This window comes from Mastomys coucha, unplaced genomic scaffold, assembly GCF_008632895.1.
Source record: "Mastomys coucha isolate ucsf_1 unplaced genomic scaffold, UCSF_Mcou_1 pScaffold21, whole genome shotgun sequence".
Classification (NCBI taxonomy): Eukaryota; Metazoa; Chordata; class Mammalia; order Rodentia; family Muridae; genus Mastomys; species Mastomys coucha.
In genome coordinates this window covers 65,835,930-65,854,475 of record NW_022196904.1, presented here as the reverse complement: position 1 = coordinate 65,854,475, position 18,546 = coordinate 65,835,930, and the positions used below count along the sequence as shown (strand labels likewise).

General features: G+C 41.8%; 1 protein-coding gene across 10 annotated transcripts in view; it reads right to left on the bottom strand.

Moving 5' to 3' along the window:
* Akap13 (A-kinase anchoring protein 13) overlaps positions 1-18,546 on the bottom strand; it is a 303,651-nt gene that overhangs the window by 18,268 nt on the left and 266,837 nt on the right. For 7 of the 10 annotated variants that reach the window (XM_031387008.1, XM_031387010.1, XM_031387013.1 and 4 more), the window contains 11 exons: positions 15,556-15,691; positions 14,001-14,113; positions 13,309-13,461; positions 12,406-12,656; positions 10,430-10,555; positions 10,201-10,318; positions 8,861-9,109; positions 4,990-5,066; positions 4,322-4,503; positions 4,104-4,186; positions 678-872 (listed from right to left, as the gene is read on the bottom strand). In XM_031387008.1, the coding sequence (XP_031242868.1) occupies positions 678-872; positions 4,104-4,186; positions 4,322-4,503; positions 4,990-5,066; positions 8,861-9,109; positions 10,201-10,318; positions 10,430-10,555; positions 12,406-12,656; positions 13,309-13,461; positions 14,001-14,113; positions 15,556-15,691 (1,683 nt within the window). The remainder of the gene's footprint in view (positions 1-677; positions 873-4,103; positions 4,187-4,321; positions 4,504-4,989; positions 5,067-8,860; positions 9,110-10,200; positions 10,319-10,429; positions 10,556-12,405; positions 12,657-13,308; positions 13,462-14,000; positions 14,114-15,555; positions 15,692-18,546) is intronic. The other 3 variants (XM_031387011.1, XM_031387015.1, XM_031387009.1) reach the window with 2 other exon arrangements.

Below are 18,546 nucleotides of genomic sequence, written 5' to 3'. Positions count from 1 at the left end.
GAACCTCAGTTGAGAAAATGCCTAAGATTGGGCTGTGGGCAAGCTGGCACGTCAGGAAGCAGCACCCCTCCGTGGCTTCTGAGTCAGCTCCTGCCTCCAGATTTCTGTCCTGACTTTCTATGATGATGAACAGTGATGTGGAAGTGTAAACCAAATAAACCCTCTCCCCTTCCCAACATGATTTTAGTCATGGCCTCATAGCTATATAACCCTAACTAAGACAGCAGGCCAAGGCATTCACCATGGGGCCATGCCTAATGGCCTAAGCTTGATCTCTGGGACATACATGGTGGAGAGAACAGACTCCCCAAGCTGTCCTCTTACCTTCATGTGCACATCACAGGATGTGCATTCCCACACACATGCACAATAAATACATTAGCATAACAGAGTAAAAACGGAAAGGAGGGGAAAACATTTAAGAGATTATTAATACATGTTAGGGAAGCTGCTCCTGTTAGGAGGAAGTCAGGAATGACGGGTACATGCAAAGGCTTCCAGGGTATCTGCCACATTTTATTTCTTAGCCTGCGTAGTGGTTATAAGGGATATTTACGTGACTATTTACTACCCTGATACTGGGAAGTTTTTTGTACTGGTGCTTTATCTTATTAACAGCAGAAACTGGCAGTGGACACTAGTGTGCACACAGGAGGGGCTGATGCTGTGTACGTTACCTTCACTTATTGCACTTTTCATCAGCGGTCCTCCTTTGAGAGCTTCCTCTGTGTTGGAGCGGAAGAGCACTCTCGGGCTGTGCGTTGGGGAGCAATCCTCGGGCAAGGGGGTGCTGCACTCAGTCATGTCACGGAAAATCATCTCCTTCTCTTCTAGTAAGAGGAGGATCTGCTGGTCCTTCTGCTGAAGCTGTTCTGCAGGACAAATGGAGAAAACATTGAACTTGTTTGCAGTTGTGGATCACAAGATGATCGAGAGATGAGCACCACCTTGTGGTGGTTAAGGGAAGGGCCACGACATGAGATGCCTCCCATCCTGAGTACAGGATTGCTTTTGTACTTTGTGAAGCTGCCCTGGGTTCTGTTCTGTGAAGTAGCAGCACTTCTGATATAACTGCTCTGCACCCTTCCTGACTTCTGCTCTCTTCACCACACTCTGGCGTCGGTGCCATGTTCCTGCAGCCACCTTAATTACAGAACCTAAAGAGTTACTACTCATTTTAGGTCTTTTCTCACACGGATATTTATTCCCTCTTTCTCAAACATTCCACTTGTGCTGTCCTGAGGATATCAGTTTCTTCCACGGGGCATTTTATGGGTCCTCCATCTGCGATGGAGTGGCACAGCTGAACTGCTCTGTATATCCTACACACTTTCCTCCTGGGCCTTGGTCACTCTGTCAACTGCCTCCTGTATGCTGATAATCTCCAGCAAGCACCCTTAAACTTGCTTTATTTTCTGAATGTCAGACCACTGTGTCAACTATCACATGAGTATCTCAACCAAGAGGGTACTATCAGGATAACAGAAATTAATCTTTCCAGCTGATTCACCTCTAGTTTATGGTTTCTTCCTTATCACTCTATCCCAGGTTACCCAGCTTGGTAAACTGGTATCTTTGTCTATCCTGTCCCATCACTCACATCCAGTTGTCTAGGTTTTTTTTTTTTTTTTTAAATATGTTCTTTGGCAATTTCATACATGTATAAAGTAACTCTTTTTTTTTTCTTTTTTTCTTTTTTCTTTTTTGTTTTTTTGAGACATAGTTTCTCTGTATAGCCGGGGCTGTCCTGGAACTCACTCTGTAGACCAGGCTGGCCTTGAACTCAGAAATCCACCTGCCTCTGCCTCCTGAGTGCTGGGATTAAAGGCATGAACCACCACTGCCTGTCTCAATGTATTCTTTTACCCTAATTTCTTTCCTACCTCTAGTATCTGATCCCAAGTAATTTTCCTACATTCATGACTTTGCTGTTTTATTCTTTTGTGACTGAGTTTAACTATGATCATCACTGTGAGTCTGATGGGACTTAAGACCACAACTGCCCTTCTTCTCAATTTACTCTTAGGGCCCACTGAAGGCAGCCATAGCTGCTGTAGAGTGCTGACTGTAACCACTGTGCCATGTCCGGAAGCCAACATTCATAGCACTTCTCCCTATCTTGAAGGTCTTACGTTTTTTCCAGCTCTTCTTCCACCAAGCTCCCAGAGTCTCAGAGGGAGTGGTGTAAACATTTTGCTCAGGGCTGAGCACTCAATTGTTACTAACTTATTCTCGGCATCTTGAACAGCCACACATCTCTGCATTCACCATGATTCTTTGCCATTAGGCATCTCTGGGTAAGGCTGGAAGGAGCATTTGGATTAACATTACCTACTCATCTGTCTCTCACTAACTTATCCTACAGATTTTCCAAGTGGTCCATTTCCAGAAGCACCTCTACTTTCTCAAGCAGTTCTCCTAAAAGAGTTCAACATTGGGGCTGGTCAGATGGCTCAGCGGGTAAGAGTATCAATTGCTCTTTCGAAGGTCATGAGTTCAAATCCCAGCAACCACATGGTGGCTCACAACCACCTGTAATGAGATCTGACGCCCTCTTCTGGTGTGTCTGAAGACAGGGACAGTGTACTTGTAAAAAATAAATAATAAATAAATCTTAAAAAAAAAAAAAAAAAGAGTTCAACACTTGAGAACAGTTATGTTAAGAGGCAGCACCTTGTTCCTTTTGCAGGTCTCAGCTCCCATCACTTGCCCTGACCCTTTAGACATGCAGACCCACCATTCCTGGCAGACAGGTCAAGCTCTTTTCCATGCATCTATCCTTTGGAAGCAAGATAATTTTTTTTTTTTTTTTTTTTTTTTTTTTTTTTTTTTTTGAGACAAAGTTTCTCTGTGTAGTCCTGGCTGTCCTGGACTCACTCTGTAGACCAGGCTGGCCTGGAACTCAGAAATCTGCCTGCCTCTGCCTCCCAAGTGCTGGGATTAAAGGCGTGCACCACCACTGCCCAGCTAAGATAATTTTTTTTCCAGATGTAATTTATGCAGCAGGTTTTGTGAGACTTACAGAGGCAGAATGAGCAGATGCCACATATTTTATGCAATCCACCAGACCAGTCAGTAGCTTGTCACTCATTTGTATATCATTTGAGTAGTAGTTCCATCTAACCAACAACAAATGTTAAGGAAGATTTTGTCCTTGTCATCCTAATTACAGGCTATTAAACTTGATATAACGGGGGTCTGAAGTTAACCATCTTTCTCCTCTCCCATCTGTCATTATAACAGAATGGTGATACTAAACTCTGTTCACTTAAATGTTGGTATTATTTCTACCCTAAGAAGTTTTTAAAAAATTCAACTAATATATATTAAAGACAAGAAGACTACTGGGCTCTACTGTTTAATGAGAGGGAATGTAGTACCAGCACTCTAGAGCTGAGGATGGAGGATCCAGAACTAAGACCAGCCAGGATTACATATCAAGACTTGTCTTACAACAAACAGAAAACAGATAAGATTCCAGCTCAGTCATTAAACACACATACACTTAGCCCTGGGATGTTTGGCTTTTGAGGGTTTCAATTGTGTCATGTACACAATGGGAGGCAGACAAGACTACATGAAACACTAGTGGGTAAATGAGCACTCCTCCAACAGTGGGTCCCTTGTCCCTGAGCCACTTCACAGTTCATCTGTGAGTATAACAGCTGAGAAGGCCAGGAAATGCAAAGAGTAGAATGGACTAACTGGAGAACTCCCAAATATCTTTCTCATTTTAACCTTAGCCATGACTATGAAATATGGCAAGTTCCCTATGATAAGGTATGAACAAAGTCACCCATGTCCAAAACCACAAACACCTTCCTGGGGCTGGGCTAAGTGTTAGTGTATGTGTGTGTGTGTGTGTGTGTGTGTGTGTTGCCTGTATGTATGTCTGTATGTCACATCCATGCCTACTGGCCAGAGACACCAGAAGAGGGTATCACATCCCCAGGAGCTGGAGTTCCAGACAGTTGTGAATAGCCAGTGAGTGCTCAGAACTGAATCCAGATCCTCTGCAAGTGTAAGCCATGCTCTTAACCACTGAAGCTTCTCTCCAGACCCACTAGACTATTCTTACTGCCATTCCATTCCCAACATTTTACCTTTTAACTCCCGGGCTTTGGTATCCAACAATTTCTTTTCTTCTTCATTCTCACTGGGAATCCCTTCATCTTCATCTCTATTCCTGACATAACCGAAATAAAGCAGGGTGAAACAAGCAAACAAACAAACAAGATGCCTATGATGTCAGATATGTGGTCACTGCATGTCCTCAGGAAGTCACATGGAGGTAAGAGGAGAGTGGACAAGGCTCACTTACAGGGAGTTGATTGTATCCTGAATGATTTGAATCCAGCTATTCCTCTCCTCTCTGGAGCTTGCATGGACCTCCACCATCTCTGGATCTTTCACCCCCATACTGATGAGGAACAGGCCTTTCTCCTCATGGGCCACTTCCCTTACAATCAGCTTCTTTAAGGAGATCACTGTTGACTTATGGTCCTGGACAGAGCAGGGAGGCAAATATAAGACATGCACATAGTACACTTGCTCTGACTTAAAGTAATATCAGACAGCTTTGAATGCATGACTGAGTAACAAAATAAAATCACTTTAACTCTCCTCCAAAAACTCCCCCAACTTCCAGATAAGCATTTCATCATTCTACTCAATTTTCAAGCTGTTTTCTGCATGATGAATCTGGAGACATAGTCCACAAATGGATTTCTACTGTGACCAAATCACCAAGTGTTCAGGGCATTCAAAAAGATTATGAACTTTGCAATGGAAAGCAGTAATACCAAAAACATGACAGGGGCATGTAAGAAATTATTCAGAGGAGTCATCTGTCATGAGTCATGGGGTTTTCAGTGGCCAGGTAAGCCACAGCCATGACAGATATAATAATGCTGGCTGGTTACACTTATACCCAACCTAGCTGGTCTGAATATGGCATTTCAAACAGAAGAAAGTAAGAATTCAGCTTACCAATGATGCAAACACATATTTCTGGTCTTTTTCTTGAAGGAAAACTAAAATGTCAGTGAGTAGAACTGCTTGAACCTCTGCAAAGTAGAAGTGAGAAAGACAAAGACAAGCTTTTCATAAAATCAGGCTCAGCACCCACCCTCTTCCAATGGTCTGCAATGCTGCAGGATTCAGAGCTATTCACTAGGATTTAGAGGTGTTTTATTCTATTTTTAAAGTCTTTGAAATTATTTTGTTATCTTTAATAAACTATACCATCTAGCATTTTACAACTCTTCAGAGAACTGTTGTTTTCAGCTGTAAGTATAAAAAATAGTATTAAATACAGTGAAACCCAGCTTTCTCTATTAGAAACAGGAGAGAATATAAATTTCAGATAAAAAATGGGCAATAATATAATATCTTTATAATATTATGCATGGAGAAATGAGAAATTCACACCTTGTAAATCTATGTGTTACCTTCCTGTGATGTTTTAAGGGACATTGCTTGACCCATAGAACAGAGGACTCAAACATACAAAGCAACTGGCAAAGCAAATAGTTGCTTTCATCTTAGCGGCATTTTTAGGTCCTTCATAAGCCTTATCTCAGAAAAGGTTAAATGATCAGTCCTGAAAAGATACATCTCGTATTGCATTTGTGTGCACGTGTGTGTCTATCTGTGTGTCTTCCAGAAGTTGACTTTGAGTGTTTTACTCGGTCACTCTTTTTACCTTATTTTTATTTTATTCATTCATTCATTCATTCACTCATTCATTTATTTATGGTTTTTTCGAAATATGGTTTCTCTGTATAACCCTGACTGTCCTGGAACTCACTCTATAGACCAGGCTGGCCTCAAACTCAGAAATCCACCTGCCCCTGCCTCCCAAGTGCTGGGATTAACGGCGTGCGCCACCACTGCCCAGCTTTTACCTTATTTTTAAAACAGGTTTCTTTCACAGAACCTTGTTATTTTTGGCTGGACAAGCTAGTCAGTGAGTTTTGGGGATCTTCCTGTCTCTGATGCTCTTCTTACCCAGATTATAGGTATGCATCACTGTATCTGTCTTTTTATGTCAGTTCTAGAAATCTGATTCAGGTCCTAAGCCATTACTCTGTACTTCAAAGTTTTAAGTATAAAATACTTTTAAGAATAAAGGTAGCCAACCGGGTGGTGGTGGCACATGCTTTTAATCCCAGCACTTGGGATGCAGGGGCAGGCGGAGAGTTTGAGGCTGGCCTGGTCTATAGAGTGAGTTCCAGGACAGTCAGGGTTATACAGAGAAACCCTGTCTCGAAAAAACCAAAAAAAACCCAAAAAACCCAAAAAACCAAAAAAAAAAAAAAAGAATAAAGGTGCAGTTAGGAGCACTGAATGCCCTCCCAAAGGTTCTGAGAGTTCAAATCCCAGCAACCACATGGTGGCTCACACCATCTGTAATGAGATCTGATACCCTCTTCTGGGGTGTCTGAAGACAGCTACAGTGTGCTTTTATATATATTAAATAGAACTTTAAAAAAAAACAGCCTTGTTTTGTCTGAATTATCAAGGTCAAACCAGGTTGAGTATAAATTGCAGAATGTTAAACATGACACACACAATCAGGGTGGTGGTGCATACTTTTAATCCTAGTACTCAGGAGGCAGAGCCATGTGCGTCTCTGTAAGTTTGAGGCCAGCCTGAGTGAGTACCAGGACAGACAGTGCTACATAGGGAAACCCTGCCTTGAAAAACAAACAAACAAACAAACAAACAAAACAAACAAACAAACAAACAAACAAAGCCACCAAGGGGCTGGTGTGCAGTTCAGTGGTGTCTAACACTTAAGATCTAGGTTCTCCCATCATCCCTATCCCTGGAATGGAACAAAACAACTCAACATCTCTAACTGGATCCTGGAACTTAAAAAAAAACAAAACAAAGAAAAACAAACAAACAAACAAAAAACCCTCACAATGTGAGTCGTCCTCTAGGCATATAGAGGGACATTTTTCTTTACCCCCTCAGGGAAAATGCACATCCAGCCAGCTGGTGAGAACAACCAGGCTGACCCTTTCCGTTTCTCCCTCTGGAAAGCATAGCCGATGGCTCCCTGGGAAACAGTGGGGTGATTTATGCAGCCCATCATCCCTTCTTCAACCTCTGCCACTTGAATCCCCTGCAACGCCACACAGCAAACAGGAGCTAAGATGTCTAAATTTTCAGACTAGACAACAGTACTTTTCTGTGCACTATCATTAGTTTCGACAAGTTTTTTTAAAAGTTTGCTTTAAAATAATTCAGATATTTGCCAAAACTACATTCTAAAAGCATCGTTTTTAACTTTGTTGGATCCTGAGGTTTATATGATTAGTGTTATGGATCAGAGAACAATCCTACCCCTTTCACAGAGTGTTCGATACAGTACTGGCTGTTCTTGGCACAAGTTTATTGGGGTGTGAAAACAACTAAGTAGCAAACCGTCACCCAGTGCAGGCACTTCTAGGCAGAAACTTATTGTTTTGCTATTGGTCTGACCACAGCTTTCTACCAACAGCTGGAACCTATTTGTTTTTATTTTGAGAATAAACTCCCATGTAAAGGAGAAGCAAAAAGTGTTGGCTTTAGATTAGCAGTTTTAGCAAGTTTAGGTCCTAGGGAGAAGGACAGGCCTTTCTGAACTGCCAGCCTGCTTGAAAGACTGCCTCAAAGGGGTAGTGTGGAAAGGGGTTTGGCCTACTACCCTCAGTCCAGAGCAGTAGAGTTGGAAGAAAGGCATGTTTTACTTCAGGCTCATCCCAGGGTATCTGAAACACCGCTGACTAGTGGTGAGGGACACTTTAAAAATTATCCATGCTTTTTCCCCACTGCTGTGCAGGCATTGGTGGATGTTTTCTGAAACACCCCACAGTTCCAATGCCTTTGTGACTTGCAGTGTACTTTACACTACCCATAGTTATGTTGAAAAACACAAACAAGTATGCAAACAAAAACCAAACACGTAACATCCAATTCACCCCCTTTCCTTGTGAAACCCTTTCATTGTGAGCCTATTCCAGGCTCCACAACCAGCAAGAACATCAAGTGCCAGCTCCTGAGCATGTACATGGCACCCTGGCAGCTGGATCCCAGCAGTTTCTTGTGTTTCTTATCTCCTATCACTCTGAAGTCTCTTTGGGTTCCCCAGCTGTTCCCACTCCATGCTTTCCAACCTCCAGGATTATCTTTCTCTTCATTCTCTGCTGCCATTCCTCCGTCCTCTCATTCTAGCACCCACCACACTGGAGAACAAGTGTCTCTTTCTCGCATGCTGGAAGGAGCTTCTGTACTATGTCCTAAGCATGCTAAAGCTATGTTAAAGGCAGCTGTGTGCTCTGCAGCAGACATCTATCGGTATCATCACCGCCCTGAGACGGAGAAGGAAATATTCCTTCTGATATTGAGTGCTATTGGGACAACAGAGAGCGGATCCTCAGCTTACTGAGCCCACGACTGTGGCAGGAATGCCTGCGGCTGTTGGGAAGTTAGAGTTCACATAGGCAGGATGCCTATCCAGGAAAGGTTTGATAAAACTGATCACTTTCATAAAGGTAAAATGTACTGATGAGTTAAAAAAAAAATACTCCCAACTTCCTTAAATTATTGTAGGTGACCAATGAAAAGTGAGAACTCATAATGAGCCTCGTTAAAGTGAGTTAGCCTTGCCTTTCTCTAAGGTCTTAGAAGGTCTTTGGAAATGATGAATTGTCAGCCTCACAGTCTCACAGTCCCTGACACAGACAATTCTGCCACTGACCCTGAGCCCACAATGGAGTGCCTTCCCCAACAGTCTGCTGCCTGTTGTTACCTGGCGTGGTGTCTGGATATTTCTTTTTTTCCCCAGGTTCATAGATAGACATAGTCTTACCTTTCAGCCTTCCTGTTGTGCTCTTCAGAAACACACTCCCGTCGCGCACCAGCTTCTTCCGTCTCAGGTCCTCCTTGGCGAACATCTGCCCACTCTTCATTCTCATGATCGACTTGCTATCTGTCTTTGTGTAAATCTCACTGAGACGCACTTTCTTCTCGTAACTTGCCACTTTGCTGTCCACGGCTCCAATCACATCCTTCACCAGGCTCAAGGACTGAGTGAGGTCTTCCTGCTCTACTTCATTGTCTTGGGAGAGAAGACCAATTCTACTTTAATGCTCCTTGTGCACAGAGCAGAAGGGGAGGAGTCTGCATCATTACATTCCCTTTGCTGTTTATTACCCTTTCACACTGGAGCCAATACGCAAGTCACACACCTGCCTTTCCTGCTACCAAAGGATGTTAGATATTCTCAATGCTGTGGGTGATATGCAATTATATGCTCCAAAATAAAAGAAACCAATGTTTTAGGGAGAGAGAGCAGCAAAGGTGAATTACTACCCTCAGTTATATCTCTACTTACTCTTTAATTCTACTGCCTTGTAACCTTTATTGTAACTGATATAACTGCCTAAAAATAGCATTAACTGAGAGAAACTACTACATATGGATTAAATGGAATAGAGTAAGAATTTTAGCACTTATGGAAAGAAATGGTGAGAACTGTTGACCAAATACAACTTCACCAGAATGAGTGCTCAGGGCACTTAATGTCTTAACAGAACCAATACATGGTCCCTCCTTGGTATCATCTATTACCCCAGTTGTAGTGATTTCACATTACAAGCTGGTATTCCAGGAAAGAGTCCAGGGCCTGTATATATGCAGGAAGCACTCTAGCACTCAGCTGTGCCTCCAGCTGGCTCTGTGTTTGCCTCCTTGTCACCATGCCTCACTGGCTGCCCAAGTTGCACTGGAATCTGCTCCAAGTCTTACAGGTCTTACTCTTGCAGTTTTGTTTCCCGCAGCACTGGGAGGCTGAGCAGGAGTGCCTTTAGAGTAGCCCGTGCTACACAGTAAAACATGGTCTCAAAAAACTCAAAATGGCAACAAAATAAACAGGCATGAAAAGATGCTTTCAAGATAAACTACAGATGCTGGGTATGGTACCTCACACCTGTAATCTCAGCACTTTTGGGGAATGTTGAAGGAAGAACTGCTGTGATTTTGAGGCCAGCTTGGGCCAGAGTAAGAACCTGGGCTCATAAACAAACAAATATACACACACACAATCACGGACATAAATACAGGCACTTTGGTAGATCTGCTAGAGTATGATAGAGCTCTGCTACAGTGGATTCCAGGACTATCTACATCTGAGTTTACAAGGAGACTCACCTTTGGTACATTGCAGTATCCTTTGGAATAAAACTGGGTACTTGGTGATCCTCTGAGTTACAAGCAATATGCACTCTGGAATTCCCAGCCTTCTTACTACTGAACTGCTCATCTTCTTCTGCAAAGGATTGAATAAACTGTTAGTCACGAGTGAGGAAGGTAGCTTTAGCCAAAATGTCATGCTTATGCTCTTGACCATGATGGGGATGCTTGTGTTTCAGGTCAGTACCTTCACAAAGGCTTGGAAACGCTTATCCTTGGTGTAGAGGTCTTTGAAGTAGTTGACAGACTGGTTGTGCTGTCCACAGAACTTGCCGTATGTCTTCTTTAAGCGCTCTGCATTCTCACCCGAGAACTGCCCGAGAAAGAGAACAGGAGTTACCCCACAGTTCAGGATATCATTCTGTAGAAAGTTTCTACTCTCCTTGTAAAAACCAAGAGTGCTTCCTTACACCCCTCTCCCCCTGCACCCATACGCACACCACGGTTAAATGGAACAGCACTTTGGCAAACAGTTTGGCACTTTAAACACTGAGATTTCAGCAGACTCGCAATTTCTCATGTAGGTTTCTTCCCTCAAAGTGGAGAGACAGAAGCAGAACTATGACCACAGGCCAAGTGCCCTAAAAAGTTGAGCCCAATCATCTTGTGCAGAACAAATGAATATCACAGGTCAGAAATTTCAGTCCTATTATCAACAATCTTACTAAGGGAGTGTACATATACTAGGAACTAGACATGATAATACAAGTCAAGATACCTATGCAGTCCTGAAGGCAGAAAGTGAGAAACAGACCATGTTGGGGAAGATGGTTCTTCATTTGTAGGGCCTCACATTAGGTTCAGTATTGCATAGGACTATTCAATCTGAATTTGCCAAATGTAGATATCTCACATGGAACAGACATTTATTTACATACATCATGCCTGTTTTAACAGATTTCCTTAAGGTGGAAACCTGTCATATTCTGCTGTACAGTTCTACCCCTGGCATTTAATAGGGAGCAAATCCTTTTAGAATGACTGAATATACTAATAAAATTATCAAGTGAGGAATATGGACTGAAGGATACTAGAGAAGAACAGGATTCCTAAAACAAAGCCTGTAATCCCAGTTCCCCTGGGAGGTTGAGACAGCCTCAGAATAAACACAGGATGCAGCTCAGTGGTGGGGTGCTGACCCACCATGTATGAGAAGCCCTTGGTTCAATCCCTAGTACTGCCCCCCCCCTCAAAGCCCAATCCAACTCTCATTTGGCTGTTCCAGGAACAGAGCCTCTGAATCTACAGAGAAGCAGTGATTTGGTGAAGGAGAAGGATCTAGTATGTGACAGTCTTATCTGTTAATGTGTACTAGCAATATTTCCTTTTCCAAAAACATCTTAAAAATAAACATCAGCCGGGCAGTGGTGGCACACGCCTTTAATCCCAGCACTTGGGAGGCAGAGGCAGGCGGATTTCTGAGTTCGAGGCCAGCCTGGTCTACAGAGTGAGTTCCAGGACAGCCAGGGCTACTCAGAGAAACCCTGTCTCAAAAAAAAAAAAAAACATCAAAGGCTGCCTATGATATACATTGAAAAATATAACAACACTTTTTTTGCTGAGTTTCTTTGGAACAGACTGAAATCAAATCATATTCTGGAAAAAAGTAACATTTTATAAAGTGTTTCAGACAATGTATTACTTAAGCTTCAGGTCTGAAGAAAGACGAAATCCTTTCAGATGAGTCACAGGGAGAGCTGAAGACTGCTAACAAACATCCTTTTTTTTTTTTTTGTTTTTTGTTTTTTTTTTGAGACAGGGTTTCTCTGTATAGCCCTGGGTGTCCTCAAACTCAGTTATATGCCTGCCTCTGCCTCCCAAGTGCTGGGATTAAAGGTGTGTGTCACCATTATAAGGCACAAATATCCTTTTATTTCCGAAATAGTACTGTTTCTGATGGTTATATGGAGTTGAAGACAGAAAAACCTTTTACAATATATATGTATTCATTATGTAAGCACTTAACTTTCCAAAAAGTAGTATAAGCAGAGAAACCCTGCTTTCCTTTTTTTACAGAAAAGGAAATTGAGGGTTTGATTAACCCAATTTGCTAAGTCTAAAAGAAAACAGGAGAGCTGAGATGTACGAGCAGGGATCCAGAATTACCAAGCTTCTCTGTTACCCACTAGCTTGAGAGGAGCCCAAGACTTTCCCATTGCTCACCTGACTGACAAGCACATCCCCTATCCTCTTGATGAGAAAGTTCTTTTCACTTTTATCCACCAGGGACTCCTTCTTCCGCTCCAGGATTCTCTGAAAGAACTGGCTGTGGATACTGATCAGTTCATCCAAGCAGGGGAACAGCTTTTCCACCATCTGCTGCTCAAAGAGCAGATCTGTCATCATGCCCCGGCTGTACACGTCACTCATGATCTTGAGTGTTCGGATGTGATGTAACTCTGTCTGCATCAACTCTACAGGAAGAGAGATGAAGGGTCTTTCAGAGATCACCAGCTAAGCTCGTAAGGTTAGCTTGGTGCCCTACTGAGACGCTGAAGCTGAACAAACAGCTGTCTTCCCCTAAGCTGGCATCTCACTGCTCTGCTGTTGAACTAACCTGACCTCATCTTTTGATGATAGGCCACTGAATTCGGACAGTCTTTTATGGTTTCTAAGCAAGTCTTCATTAGACTTGGCTCCTCTCATTTACTGTGTTCCTGCTTCCTAGGAATGATTGCTATCTCACCTTTCCCGTGTAGCTTGAGAACTGAGATGTGTTTTTAGAAAACAGCTCTTTTGGGGACTGCTGTACACCCAAGCATATAATAGACTATTGAGTGGAATGAGACACAGCAGAATGGGCACCACTGGGCAAACAAACACAAGGACATGAGCTATATCATGTCTCCTCACCTCAGTGCTTTTAATGGAAACCTTTATGAGGCTGCATATTCAAAATTTATTTTCCACAGCTCAACAATCACCAATTAAGTGTGCTGGACAGGGCAATTCCTTTCAACTTCTCTCCCTGGAATAGAGAACAGTTTCTCTGCCTCTCAATAATCCTAACTGGCACGCAAGCTGGACAGTATAGACCAAATATAGCAAAGCAATGAAGCATCTCACCGTAAATCACTTCCTGCCGCTTGACCACATCTTTCTTCTGCTGTTTAAGGAACTTGCTGTCCACTGTCCGGCTCCAAGACTCTGCTTCCAGCTGTTTAGAGTCACTTTCAAAATCTCCCATCAGCTGTCCTTCATTCATGTCTGTACCTACTCCTCAAAATACAAAAAAACAAAAAAAAAAACAACCTCAGGATCTTGGGTTTCTGACCTCTAAAATTCTGGACTTCCCTCTAAGTGATACATGAGTACATAACATGAATTCTCTATAGTAATGTAGAAGACCTTCAAAGAGAATATACCCGATACTAGACAGGATCAATATCAAGTTAGGAATGATAAACATCACGTAAATCAAACAAGACAGAAACAATTCCTTTGTGAAGTTGAGACTTGAAGTCTTGCTATCTTTACAAGCTGCAACATTTATCTGAGTAGGGTCACAATTGTACAGACCCAGACTGAATGTGTGCAGAGTCTAGAGGAAGAAAAGCCTCTACATTAGCATCAGTGTTTCCTTCAATGGACAGCCAACAACAGGACAGGTGTGACTGCCAATGCATACGCTGTGTATGATGCTTTACAGGCAATTTGGAGACTCTTGGGGGTGGGGAGAAGAACAGGCACTGTTATTTGGTAACAGTATGTTCGGAGATACACTACATTTAGTAATAGGGGCCAAAGTTGCCTCTTACCCTCATCAGTAAGGGATTCTGTTGACTCATTGACCTTGCAGATTTTATTCAGTGAGTCTGTTGAATGAGACAGAAACTTCCAGGTGTTTGACATGTTCTCATCATTGCCAACTCTAAAGACAAAAAGAAAGATATGCTGTCAAATAGGTTCTGATAAACTCTGGCATACATTCTTACATGAATCCCTAAAAAATGCTGAAATGACAGTTAGCTGTTGGTTTTAATAACTCAAGACAAATTACTCGGGTTCAGAGCAAAATGAAGAATTATTAAAAAGTTTTGAATCATTGCAAACTCAATCTTAGCTCAACTTTTGAGGCTTAAAGCAAGGTAAGTTTCTTCCCTTAAATCATGCACACATTATACAGAAAAAAACTGTAAAATTTCTGATAGGTGCTGGAGAGATAGCTCACAGGCTAAGAGCACAAGTGTGCTTCCCAGCAGCAGCATGGCCGCTGGCAAGCGCTGGTGACCCCAGTTCCAAGGGACCCAACGCCCCTTTCTAGCTTCCACAGTACCAGACATGCTTATGGGCAAAAGATCCATACAAACAAAACAGATTTATTTAGAAATATTGCACAATTACTTTCCCCCCTTTAAAAAACACCTTTCTTAAAAATTGGTGTGCTACTAAGCACTCCAATAAATGATATTCTTCGGGCTTCTTCACCTCAGCTCATAAGCTATCAGAATAGACATGAAGTAAATGTCTGTTCTATCATAGGACAGCAAGTGAAATGTATGTGGCCTTCAAATTTTCCTTAGTACTCTGTTTTAAAGTCACAGTGTCAGTGGGTTTTGATAACATTATAACTTTGAAAGAGGACTTTTAGAGATCATAAAAATAGAGACAAAGAAGACTGAAATGTTTGTTTTGAGGAAACACTAGCTAACACAGAGGTGACACAGCACAAACAAAAGCTGGCTTTGCATCCAGTCTGAATCAGGAGACACACAAGAGTTGTCAAGTACTACATTTTTGATGACTCATACTTGATGAATTGGGGGACACCACCCTAAACAGCAAACAGCATCCCAATCTGCCCCTTGCTAATAACCTGTCAGTTAATGCTGAACAAGCACGGCCTCAGCAAAGTTTGAAGAGGCCGGAAATGAAGCTCAATGCAAATGAGTACGAAGGTACCAAATTGGAACTCATAGCCCAGAACTCCCCACCATGATAAATTGACTTCGGAGGTAAGGACAGGAAACAGATTTAAAAAGAAGTACAACCAGGTTCATCTGAACACTACAAAACTGTGACATCTGAGGATGGATATCTAACGCTTTCTTTTTTAAAGATTTATTTATTATGTGTAAGTACACTGTAGTTGTCTTTAGATGCACCAGAAGAGGGCGTCAGATCCCATTACGGATGGTTGTGAGCCACTACGTGGTTGCTGGGATTTGAACTCAGGACCTGCAGAAGAGCAGTCAGTGTTCTTAACCACTGAGCCATCTCTCTAGCCCCTCTTTTTTTATTTTTGGTCAAATGAAGTGATTATTACATTCTTGCCACCCAGATGTCAACAGTGAACTCGTTAACCTCACTTACCCAGTGATGTTTTGTATGGAGACACTTTTAGAGAGGGAGACACTCTGCTGGGACCGTCTGTTAGTAAACATTGGTGCAGCAGTGGCCTCATCAGCCAAGAGGACTGCAGACCTAGGGCGCTCCTTGGGCTGTGAAGCTGCAAGGGAAGAGAGGATGTTAATTGAAGCATCACCTTTCCAAGCTGCAAAGGGATAAAATGCTTCAAGTGCGCTAACTCTTTCTGTGTAGCCTTGGCTGTCCTTGAACTCAGAGATCCCTCCAAGTGCACAGGCCACCATGTAGTTGAAGCTCTGGAAACTCAACTCAGGTCCTCTGGAAGAGCAGCAAGTGCTCCTAATCACTGAGCTACCTCTCCAGCCCTGCTCATTATTTGAAAGCATGCATTCTGATCAACTTCTTGAGTTTATAGATAAAGAAAAGTTAATACCTTTTTAATATCTCATACAGTTACTGATTCTCATGATTTTCCTTAACATGATCAAGGAGGAAAGTGGAGTTCTATTCTAAAATGACTACACTGTCATGTGAACACTAAATTATTTTTCCTTGCTAAGTGAGCTCCTGACACAGATATAAGTTTTTGTATATGTTTATTCCTGGGAGGGTCAAGAACTAAGGGAAATAAGATATGGGGACTGGTATAATTTTTACAACATTAGGGCTATGCATAGCCCTAAATGTCCTAAAGAACACTTGTACCTAAAGGCTACAGAAGACATGCAATTTGAATGCACAACTGTGCTTTTATGTGTGTATGTGTGCTTGCCTATGACAGTCCATGTTGAGATGTTTTTCTTTCTTTTTTTTTTTTTTGATATTTTTGAGACAGGGTTTCTCTGTGTAGCCCTGGCTGTCCTGGAACTCACTCTGTAGACCAGGCTGGCCTCGAACTCAGAAATCCACCTGCCTCTGCCTCCGAAGTGCTGGGATTAAAGGCGTGTGGCACCACCGCCCGGTGAGATGTTTTTCTCAGTAGCTTCTCTAATTTTTTTTTTTTTTGAGAGAATGTTTATCATTGAATCTGTAGTTTACCATTTGGCTAGTCTGGAAGAGCTAGCAAGTTCTGGTATCTGCCTGTTTCTGCTCCCCAGACCTAGGAGTACATACCTATGCTACCATGTCCAAACCCAAACTTGGGTCTTCATGACTGTCCAAGAAGCACTTTACATACTCAACCATCTACTAGCTCCAGAAGTTGTACTCTTAACCACTATAATACTGGCATTCCATCTCATCCTGGTTAGAATGGCTGTTACTGAGAGAATAAAGTCAACAAATGACGGCGAGGATGCAAGTGGAAAGTCAAACCGTATTATACTGCAGAAATATAACTTAGTTCAGCCATCATAGAAAGGCAGTATGAAGTCTCAACAGACTAAAAATAGAATTCCCATATGATCCAGCTACACCACTTGTGCATGTATATCTAAAAGAATCAAAGTAAACCTGCTATAGGGATGCCTGCATGCCACTGTTTATTGTAGCACTATTTACAATAGTTAAGTTATGGGATTAGCTTAAAATGTCTATTGGGATAAATGGAAAAAGAAATGTGATATAATGAAGTTTTATGCAACTAAAACCAATAATAAAATTATACTATTTGAAGGAAAACAGCTGGGATTGGGATTCATATGTTTAGTAAGATGATTCTACAAAATCAAACTTACATCTTTACACATATGAAATTTAAAAAGGGGACGTGGAAGGCAAAATGGGGGCTATTACAGATGGAGAAAGTGAAAACAAGGTGGAAGGATGGAGATAAACACTAATGGGTGACTGTTCTTAAAGTATATTATATATATGGAAATCTTATAATAAAACCCAATACTCTACATATTATTATCAACATAAAGGACCTTGCTTGTAAAAGATGTATTAAAAAGTTATTTTATCTGATGAGAAGGAAAACATGTTTCTGAAACAGTTGGTAATACCACAGAAAAAAGTTTAAACACTCAAACTGTCCAAGGAAGCTGGATGACAGACTGAAGTGGGTGTCAGTCTAGCAGCTGTCTCCATACAAGGATGGATAAGAACCAGACTTAATATGGCTGAAGGGAACTCACTCTGTGGGCAGACAGACTGGCCAGAAATTATATAAGAGAAAGAAGGCACAAGGGAGTGCTTCCAGGCTTGAGTGGGCATCATAATCACCTGGAAGATCTATTAAAACACATTCCACAGGGCTCTATCACAGTGTCTGACTCCCAGGTCTAGTTGGAGGTCCCAGAATCTGCGCACGTATGGATTCTTCAGCTATATGTTGAAAACACTGCTTTGGTTAATGTATCACACAGGTTCCCATGAAGGCAACTCAGAGGTAAGTACCTCTGCATTATTTATGGTAGTTGTTGGAAGTAATTAAAATACAATGTGTGCTCATGAAGTATATCATACGGCAGTCTGAAACAACAGCTTACAATAATAACTCTGAAAATGACAGAGTGAAGAAATAAAAGTGTAAGTCATCGCCAGGCAATGGTAGTGCATGCCTTTAATCCCAGCACTTGGGAGGCAGAGGCAGGTGGATTTCTGAATTTGAGGCCAGCCTGGTCTACAGAGTAAGTTCCTGGACAGGCAGGGTTATACAGAGAAACCCTGTCTCAACAAACAAACAAACAAACAAAAAAAAACCAAAAAGAAAAAAAAAGTGTAAGTCATCATTTAATGTACAATATCATAATTTAATGTATCAATGTACAAATCAACAGACTTTTTTCAAAGATATACATGATTATAGAGCAGACCAGAAGGTCATGCATTAAATATATTACACAGAAATAAGAGAATGTAGAATGAATGAAAAATACTGTCAATCTAAAGGGAAATCTTATACAAGATGGTAAATATTAGTTATGGTTTGTTTTTATTTATTTTTTTTTAAAAGATTTATTTATTATTTTATAGGTACACTGTTGCTGACTTCAGACGCACCAGAAGAGGGCGTCAGATCCCATTGTGGGTGGTTGTGAGCCACCATGTGGT